Source organism: Mastomys coucha, unplaced genomic scaffold (genome assembly GCF_008632895.1).
Source record: "Mastomys coucha isolate ucsf_1 unplaced genomic scaffold, UCSF_Mcou_1 pScaffold23, whole genome shotgun sequence".
Taxonomy (NCBI): Eukaryota; Metazoa; Chordata; class Mammalia; order Rodentia; family Muridae; genus Mastomys; species Mastomys coucha.
The window spans coordinates 39,710,125-39,719,630 of record NW_022196906.1 but is presented as its reverse complement, the minus strand read 5'-3'; the positions used below and the strand labels follow the sequence as shown (position 1 = coordinate 39,719,630).

Sequence of the window (9,506 nt, the reverse complement as noted above, 5' to 3'; positions counted from 1 at the left end):
CTCCGTTTTCACACCCTGGCACATATGTGAACACACACATGGGTGCACACATACACACATACATTCAATAAATGTAAAAAAAGGTCATATCTTGTCATCAATTTTTCATCTTTTTTTTTTTTGCAAAAAAATGCAGGTATAGTGGCTCATACCTGTAATCCTGGTAGTTGGGAGTGGGGAAATTTCAAGGCCAGTCTGGGCTACATGTAGACAGAGTCTGTCTCAACCAACCAATCAACCAAACAAACAAACAAAACAAAAAACACAACAACAAAAGATACAACAAGGGCCAGATGTGATGTGTATACATCTGAATTTCAGGCACTTGGCAGGTGAAGGCAGAGGGATCGCTACAGTTCTAGGCCAGCCTGTTCAAGACTACCAGGGCTATGTAGAAATACCCTGTCTCAAAAAGCCAACAAATAAACCAACAAATGAACCAATGAGTCAACCAATGAACCAACAAACCAACCAACCAACCATTCAACCAACTAATGAACCAACCAGCCAGCCAGCCAGCCAGCCAGCCAGCCAACCAACCAACCAACCAGTTATCAAACAAAACTCTCAAAACAAGTACAAACACAACATGGATGAAGCTTGAAGATGTTATTCTATATGAAATAAACTAGACATGAAATGACAGATATTGAATGACTGCACTCACACGAGGTCACCAAAATAGCCAAACCCATAGAGAAAATAGAATGTTCTAGAAACGAAGAGGAACAGTTTCATCGTTAAGTGAATGTACTTAATGCTCCTCAAATGAACATTTTAAAACACTTAAAGTGGAAAGTTTTATGGCATGTATTTTTTACCATAATAAAAATACAAATACCTGGCCAAATTCTGACAGGTTCTGATTTTGACTGAGTTGGTGAGATTCTGGCCTCTGCAGTTGTTAGCCAGTTCTTCTAGGGCATCTGTTGTGCAGCTGAATCAAGATCACTAGTCTAGCTCTGGCTGTTGGCAGACGGAGAGTCAAGGGGTGGTCTCTTTGCTAGCCTTCTGCAGAGGGCTTCCAAACTTTCATGTGTATATGCACCATGCCCCTGGCATGTTGCTAAGATGAAACTTCTAAGACTGTCAATAGCTTTAAAGTGAGGAGTTACATTTCTTGTAAACCCCTGGTGAGGATGATGCTGTTGTTTTTGGACCACATTTTGAAGGTCAAGGCACTCAAGGTGGCTCTGTATGTAGGGGACAAAGGAGATATCCAGAAAGGACTGACAAACATTTAAGTTGATTGATCCAAGTCTTCATTGCTTCACTTTGCTGAAGATAAATAACAAATAGGGCTTTGGGGGGATCTGGGTGTGTTTCTAACAGGCAGCCTTACATTAGCTAAGGAACATGGTGTACCTCAACATTTTTAGCAAGTAAAATAGTCTGGATTTTGTACAACCTTGATTCCTCTTTCTCCTCTTTCTCTCTTCTTCTTCCTCTCCATTTCTTCTTTTTCCTTTCTTCTCTTTGTTTTCATTTTCTTCTTCCTTTTCCTCAACCTCCTTTTTCTTCTTCCTTTCCATTTCTTTTCCCTCCCCTCCTCTTCCTTTTCTTTGCTCTCTTCCTCTTTTCTTTTTTCTCTCTTCTTCATCTCCATTTCTCTTTCCTCCTCCTCCTTTCCTCTGCCTTCTGATTGACGACAGGACCTCAAATTTACTAGGTAGTCAAGGATAATCTTAAACTCATGATCCTCCTTGTCACACCTCCCGAGGCATGCACCATCACATCCAGTTTATGCAGTGCTGCAGATTGGCCCTGGGCTCCGTGTATGCTAGGTATGCATAATACTAATTGAGTTACACTCCAGCCTGGCCTATCTGAATTTCCAGACCTTGTGCATCTTAATAAGGGGGAAACTCGGTTGAGCAGGCATTTAACTGGCTCCTGTTTGGCTTTCAGTTGCCTCTCTCATTCTTCCTTTACTTATATCGTCCTCCTCAGGCCCAAGGAGCCTCCCAGGCTGATCCATCCCCTTCCACCATGGCTATGTCTCCCCAGAGAGGTGTGCAGTGTTCCCCATCTCATGCAGCCTGCATCAAGCGTCATCTGACTGGACGGCTCCATATCCACTGCTTACCTGCTTCAGGTCAAGCTTGCTCACAGGGCAGATTCTTCCTAATGGCAGCATCCTCATGGCTGAACTGGCACTCAGACTCTAAACCGTGGAACACCAGGTAGTGTGACTCATGCCCAAGGAAGTAGCTTCTTACAAGCTAACAAGTCATTGTGATTTCTTCCTGATATTCTAAACTTGGAAGAGTTTTCTAACCCCTGAAATCCCTGGCTTTCTTGTCTGTCAAATGGAAATCCTGACACTGTCTCCTAAGCCAGCAGTGAGGTTATGATGCAATGTGATGAGTGCACTCTATTTAGCTCCTGTCCCTCTCCCCACCAACTACAGTGATCCACAGTCTGTTCTTATGACAATGATCCTTTGCAGCTCCTAGGAAGGCACTAGGAATTAATTATTCCTGCCTGTGTTCTGCAGGAGTGAAGTATGATTCATATTTGTTTCCTAGTATTCAGAGAGCAGGGAAGTGTGTGTGTGTGTGTGTGTGTGTGTGTCCACTATGTTAATTCTAGGCAGAGCTTCTTGGTTTGATTGTTGTGTCTGCAGTTCCACATATGACCTGCAGATGGTAGTCATAGCCACGGGAGATGTCAGGTTCTGAGTTGGCATGAAGGCCTTGTCTTTCAACACAGTCAGTTCTCTGGGGTCTGTCTGTTTTGGGTGTGGGGGCTGAAATGGGACATGAACTTAGAACTCACTCCAGAGTCTTTAATCCTTCCCGTACCTGTTAATGTGGTTGTTCACATTAATTCCTGGACATCCCATAACATTTGAAATGTAAATAAAATATCCAAAAGAAAAAAAAAATTCCTGGACATCCCACATATACCAGGTAGGGTCTCCCTGTGGCCCAGGCTGCTTGGTGTGACCTGCCCCCACGCTACACTCTCTTTCTTCTCCCTCTGGGCCACCTGTTGGTCTCTATCCTAGTTCTCTGTAATCTTTAGAAAGAGCAAGTCTCAGACCCACAGCGATCCACTGCTTGCCTCCAGCTCACAGCCATTCCCCTCCTCTGCTACCCCAAACCTTTGTGGTTACTGTACACCCAAATCCTCTATTTCATATGATACATGTCTGTGTCCCTGGTATTTGAGTTGCCGATTCCTTCCAAAGCTGGTATGGCACTGTTGACTCTCTGGTCTGATTCTCCTGGATATGCTTCATTTCCCCTGCCTTTGATCCCTTTTCACCCTCTGAGCCCTGATGATCTCTCCCTTCCCTGTGACCACACCTTGCCTATGTTAGCCCAGAGCTTTGGGTGCGGGTGGGATTCCCGAGAAGTATATATTGTATACTTATCTGTACTTTTATGTAACTGTGGTAAGTTACAATGTATACTGTATACATTGTTACAATGTATAGCTGTACTTTTTACGTAATGTGTCAGTGGTTCACACAGCTGTGCCCACTCCCCTAGCTGCTCTGGCTCTCTTGGAAGAGAAGCTAGGGGCCTCCAGTTGCCTGCTCTGGGCTTTCTAGCACACACTGGCCATTACCTCATTGCATGGGGCTATACATGCCTTCCATTCGCAGACAAGAAAACTGCCTCAGAGGGGTTTAGGTACTTGCTCAAAGCCACGGAGCTGGTTGGCTCTTAGAACCCAGCACGGATCTGAGAACAAAAGACATTGCTCAATGGCTGCACCCTAGATAACTGAAAGCCTTTAAAAGAGTTTCCAGCATGGAGTCAGAGCCCGGGCCTGGTACAGAGGTCTCTCCACCCTCCCCACTGGCCCTTGCCAGATGGGAAAAAAGCCACCACATAGAAACATAACCTTTATTGCACACGGCGCTGGGTCTTTTTTCATAGAAAAAGGTATTAGCACATAAGCATCTGCAAATTGAAGCAACTCCCGCTTTTCTTGGAACAGTAAAATCGCATGCAGTGTCTCTGAGTTGGGATTTTGGTCTTTGTCAAAATCACCTAGTTGGGAAGGGGGGGGTGAGGAGGGCAGAAAAATTGCTGTCTTTGTGCCTCTGTCTCAAAAGAAGGTGAGAGAAATATATAGATATATAGATTGTCACTGTGTCCCACTCTGCCTATATATGTATATATCTCTCACATGGATTTCGTGGGGTGGAGGATTTGACTTGTTTTGTGCCCTGGCTTCATGGAGAAGAAGAAAATAGTTTCATTTGTACAAAAGAGTCCTATGTACAAGTGTTCATGACTGGGGATTTCTTTTTGACGTCTTTTTTTTTTGTCAGTGAGCTTAATATAAATAATTCAGCCACGTTGGTGTGTGGGGGCTGGAGGTGCAGAGGTCCCGGTGTGGAGCCCTTCTCCGGATGTCAGCCATCCTACACCAGGGTGTAGGATTTGGAATACGCTCCAGCCCCCTGTTTCTGAGAACGCCCTACCCCTGGGGTGCTCATTTCGAGTAGTGAGTCCCTGGAGCCCCCCATTTTGGTGTGTGGGCCTCCGGCCCGTGGAGGTTCAGTGCTGGGGGCTGGAGGGGCAGCACTAGGGGGAGCAGAGGGCTCACTGGGAGTAGGGCCAGGTGCTGGGGGGGCCGTGCCAGCTGGGGGAGCCGGCATGGCCAGAGTCCTCTGAGGTAAGGTGGCCGTGGCAGTGGCAGCGGTGGCCCCTGGATGGGGGAGGCCCAAGGGCTTGCTGGCAGGGTCCAGAGTGAGGTGTCGGGCCTGAGTATGGTAGGCTCGAGTCAGGTTCCTCATGGAGGCCTCTCGGGGTGGGACCACAGGGCAGGGCTCCCGCCCATCTGCCTTTCGGAAGAAGGCCTCTGACTTGGTATACAGTGGCAGGTTGCAGTAGTCACCTGAAATCACAGAGGCAGAGGATATCAGAACCAGAAGCCTGGGGACACACTCATTCGATCTCTGTCCACCGTCACCATTAAGGGGATGGCCACTATGTCATAAGCCCCTCCCATGTGTCAGTCACAGGAGAGACTATTCAAATAAAAAAGTTAAGATCAGAGAGGTGGACTTGTTTAAAACCACAGAAATAAAGAGCTTGAGAGCTTGAGCCAGCACATGGTTCCGAGCTGTTCTCAAGTTGTCGTTCTTGCATTATTGTGAGGGAACCAGGGTGAGCAGGCAGGGTAAGATCTAGATAGAGCTGTAGTGCAGGAGGTGGGAGCAGAGATAGAGTACTCACTCTTGTTGGCTCTGTGAGGAATGGGCACAGCCACGTTCTTGCCCCTATCAGCATCCTGCGGCTTGGGTGGAGAGGCGGTGAAGCGGCAGATGCCGGGTTCTGAGGGTGTGCTCATAGATGTCATACTGTCAGCATTCTCGTTGGTGCCTGTAGTCATCTGGTCCGAGGAGCTGTCTGAGATGAAGCATTCTGTGATTTCGAACTTGGCGTGTTGCAGTTGCTCCTCCAGCTTGGCGTGCTCGTAGGCCCGGGCCAGCTCCTCATAGGTGGAGGAAGCGCTCTCTGTGGATACCATGCTGTTTCTCCCTTTGTCTGGGGACACAGAGGGGATGGCATTGAGAGGAGAGAAGGTTATGGGGTGGGAGTGGCACCATCTCTAATTCAAGCAGTTATTTGAAAGCCTGGCTACAGGGCAATAGGCTTGAAGATGCCATTCTCCCTGGGGAGGTCGGTAATGGTGAGATCATTGGCTAATGAAGAGCAGAATATTTTTTTGGCCTCAAAACCAGGCAACCAATCCCTGAAATATCAGCTTCCTTTAACAAATGTCCAGTGCACCTTTTTTTTTTCTAATCATTTTTTTGGGGAGATCAAAATAAAATCCTTAACCAAGCAGAGTCAAATGTCCCCTCCCCAATCCCAGCCATACAGTGTCAGTGGTTAGCTGGGAAAGAAAGTAGTATGGATGCTGGACAACAGGCTGGTTAGAAAGGAACTGGAAAAACTAGAGGCAGGCAATCAATGAGGGCAGGATGGATGGGATATAGGCAGGTCCCTAGACACACCTGTGTCTTGGGATAGACTGGCACTGTAGCTGTCACTCTCTGTGACAGTGACACCATGCTGGGAGCCCACAGTGCGCCAGTCGGAGGTGAGGGTTCGGGCAGGGGTGGAGGCCTGGCACTTGGTCAAGGTCCACTGGCTTGAGTACCGGTTCCGGGTGCTGTGGGCTGATTTCACGTTCTTCCTGGACACTGGATCTACACAGAGGGAAGCAAGAGATAGCACTCTCCAACCGTGGGTACTTAGGCACAGACAGCTGGCACTTAGCACAAAGTGCTGTGGGGAGCAACAGTGGAGGCAGAAGTGACTGCAGGCTTCCCTGGGAATGTTGGCCATGCAGTTTTCCTGATTTGTTCCACAGAAGAGTGACAGAAAAACTGTAGGAACAGTGGGTGACATCCGAACCACCCCCTCCCAAGATTCCTTCTAAGTGGGAAAGAATAGGATGTTTTGTTCTGCTGTGTTATAACTGTCATCGCCTTTGTCCTTGATGCTTGAAGTCACTGTTTGCCACAGAAAGCCCTTGGAGAGCATGAAGACCCAACCCTTGACCAAAATTTCTATTAAGGTAACCGAGAGCCAGAGAGAGAGAGAGAGAGAGAGAGAGAGAGAGAGAGAGAGAGAGAGAGAGAGAGAGAGAGAGAGGTTAGTAACACCCAAGGGCATTTATAACTAGAACGTCTGTGGTCAAGGTCTCCAGACTCTTAACTCCAGATCCTGTCCCTTTCCATTGTATGCTCTCTCTCTGTTTCTGTCTCAAAATGAATGTTTTTGGGTATGTTCATGTGTGTTCATGTATGTGTATGTGTGTGTTCGTGTGTGGAAGCCAGAGGTTAATGTTGGTTGCCTGGGTTTTTTGAGATAGGGTCCTATCTCACTATCTCACTCCAGTTTAGCTCACTAAAACTGGAGCTCATCAAGTTGACTAGGCTGGTTAGGCAGTGAGCTCTAGGGATGTGCTTCCATCTGGATCCCCAGAGCTGGTATTACAGATGTGTATGTCTGTTCCTAGCTTTTTGTGTGGGAGATGAGGATTCAAACCAAAGTCACCAGGCTTTTGAAGATGTGGTTTTAGTGACTAAGGCAGCTCTCCAGCCCACCCACCCTCCCTCACTCCTTCCCTTCTTCCTTTTTAAAAAAACAGTTTAAATTAACTCTACCCCATGCAGAGTAAAACCCCCTTCCCAGCTCTTTGGCATTGATGCATACTGGTTCCTGGCCGGATGTCAGACATGTCGATGAGGGGTCCCGTGCTCTGGATGAGGGCTGGATGGTGCAAAGAGACACCAGTACAGAAGCTCTGTGGGTTGACAGCTTGGCTGAACTCAGCATCGGTTACAGGGATGGTGGCCTTGTCATCTCCTAGAGGGAGAAAGATATCACCTGACATCCTCCTTAGATTTGTATATGTCTTTATCCAAGGCTGAGTTTCAGAGAGGCCAGAGGCTCTCTCCATTGGAAGAAGAGGAAAGTTGGCCCTTGAGAAGAGCTGTAGTGAATTCCAGGCCTGCTGAGTGGGGGTGCTGCAGCTAGATCCTGGGTACAGGCATGGGGCTTGCAGTTGTCTTCCATGGGTTGTGGCCTAGGGAAGCACATCTAGAACAGGTCACTCACCCAGCTGCTTGATGCCCTCCTTGTCTTCAATGAGCAGCTGGACCCTTGGGATGTCAATGTGGAGCCGGGGACCCTGGGGTGGCCCTTTCACAGGGGTGTCAAAGCTTCGGTTGTTCTTGCTGTGAAAGAAGGAAAGGAAGTGGGCGGCTCAGGAGCCAAAGAAAGTTGGGGTAAGGGGCTCTGCAGTATAGGGGAGCAGGAGGAGAAGGAGGAGGAAGGGGAGTGGGGGAGGGGAGTAAAGAGAAAGCAGCTAGGTGGCTCTTACCTTATCAGCATTTCTGCCAAACTCTTTGCATCTGCAAAACAGTAGAGAGAGGTAGCTGGGTGAGAATTGAGTTTGAGCAGGAAGAGCCACTTGGATGAGGTGGGGACACTGTTTAAAATGGCAATGGTCTAAAGAGTGGAAGGAGCAAGATAAAGCCCACAAAACAGCAATGGTTTCCAGTTTGCTCTTGCTGTTGCCTTAGGTCTGGCTGCTTTTTCCTTAGTTGTTTGTTTCATTTTGTTTGTTCCCATCTAACAGAGAGTTCCTCCTAAAGAAGAAGGGGCATCCCTAGCGCTCTGTCTACTTCATGAACCAGCTGTAATTTAACAAGATGCTATGGCATGCTGGATCCTGAGCTTTCCCTTGGGGAAAAGGGAGAGAGTTGGATGAGACTGAGACAGTTAGTGAGAAGCACTGGATGGGTGACTGAGCTCTCACACCAGCCAAGAGATTTTATGTCTTTCTTCTAGAGCAGTGGTTCCCAACTGCCCTAATGCTGCAGCCCTCTAATACAGTTCCTCATGTTGTGGTGACCCCCAACCATAAAGTTATTTCCTTGCCACTTTATAAATGTAATTTTGATACTGTTATGTATTGTGATGTAAATATCTGATATGTGACCCCAGAGGGGTCGTGATCTACAGGTTAAGAACTGCTGTTCTGGGACTGAAGAGATGACTCAATGGTTAAGAGCACTGACTGCTCTTCCAAAGGTCCTGAGTTCAAATCCCAGCGGCCACATGGTGGCTCACAACCATCTGTAATGAGATCTGATGCCCTCTTCTGGTGTGTCTGAAGACAGCTATAATGTACTTACATATAATAAACAAATCTTAAAAAAAAAAAAAGAAAAGAAAAGAACTGCTGTTCTGCCAGGCAGTGGTGACAACACATGCCTTTAATCCCAGCACTTGGGAGGCAGAGGCAGGCAGATTTCTGAGTTTGAGGACAGTCTGATCTACAAAGTGAATTCCAGGACAGCCAGGGCTACACAGAGAAACCTTGTCTTGAAAAACCAAACTAAACCAAACCAAACCAACCAACCAACCAAACAAACAAACAAATAAAAAAACCAAAAACTTCTATTCTAGGGTATCTGTGGCCAAAGTCCACAAATAGGAGTCTATGCTATATCTCAAGGGAGCCTTGAATCTCACTGGGGCTCTTTGGTGATGATACTGGGAGGAGAGGCAAAGGGTCTATCTAATGTATTAGAGCTCAGAAGCTGAGAGTGACCTGTCAGACTGGAGACAGTGCTATGCTTGCATCCAATCACCTATCTACTTAAATATCCACCCAACCACTCACCCATCCATCAAAATACCCATCCATCCATCTATCCATCTATCCACCCACCCATCATCCATCCACCTACCTATCTATCATCCATCCTTCCCTCCCCCCCTCCCTCCCTCCCTCCCTCCCTTCCTCCATCTATCCATCTACCTACCCACCCACCATCCATCTATCCATCCATCAATTCATCTATCCACCTATCCACTGATCCAACTAACAGTGAATTCAGCTATTTTTTTGAGATGGTCTCATGAATTCCAGGCTGGCCTGTTGGCCTCAAACTTGAATTCCCTGTGTAGCAGAGGATAATCTTGAGTTTCTGGTTCTTACACACTAACTTCTCAAGTTCT

At 47.2% G+C, this 9,506-nt stretch overlaps 1 protein-coding gene across 2 annotated transcripts in view; it reads right to left on the bottom strand.

The window, feature by feature from the left end:
* Positions 1-3,843: 3,843 nt before the first annotated feature.
* Positions 3,844-9,506, bottom strand: part of Dscaml1 (DS cell adhesion molecule like 1) — a 322,519-nt gene continuing 316,856 nt past the window's right edge. For both annotated transcript variants that reach the window (XM_031345842.1, XM_031345843.1), the window contains 6 exons: positions 7,861-7,891; positions 7,596-7,714; positions 7,191-7,343; positions 5,984-6,178; positions 5,199-5,510; positions 3,844-4,857 (listed from right to left, as the gene is read on the bottom strand). In XM_031345842.1, the coding sequence (XP_031201702.1) occupies positions 4,382-4,857; positions 5,199-5,510; positions 5,984-6,178; positions 7,191-7,343; positions 7,596-7,714; positions 7,861-7,891 (1,286 nt within the window). In that variant the 3' untranslated portion in view covers positions 3,844-4,381. The remainder of the gene's footprint in view (positions 4,858-5,198; positions 5,511-5,983; positions 6,179-7,190; positions 7,344-7,595; positions 7,715-7,860; positions 7,892-9,506) is intronic.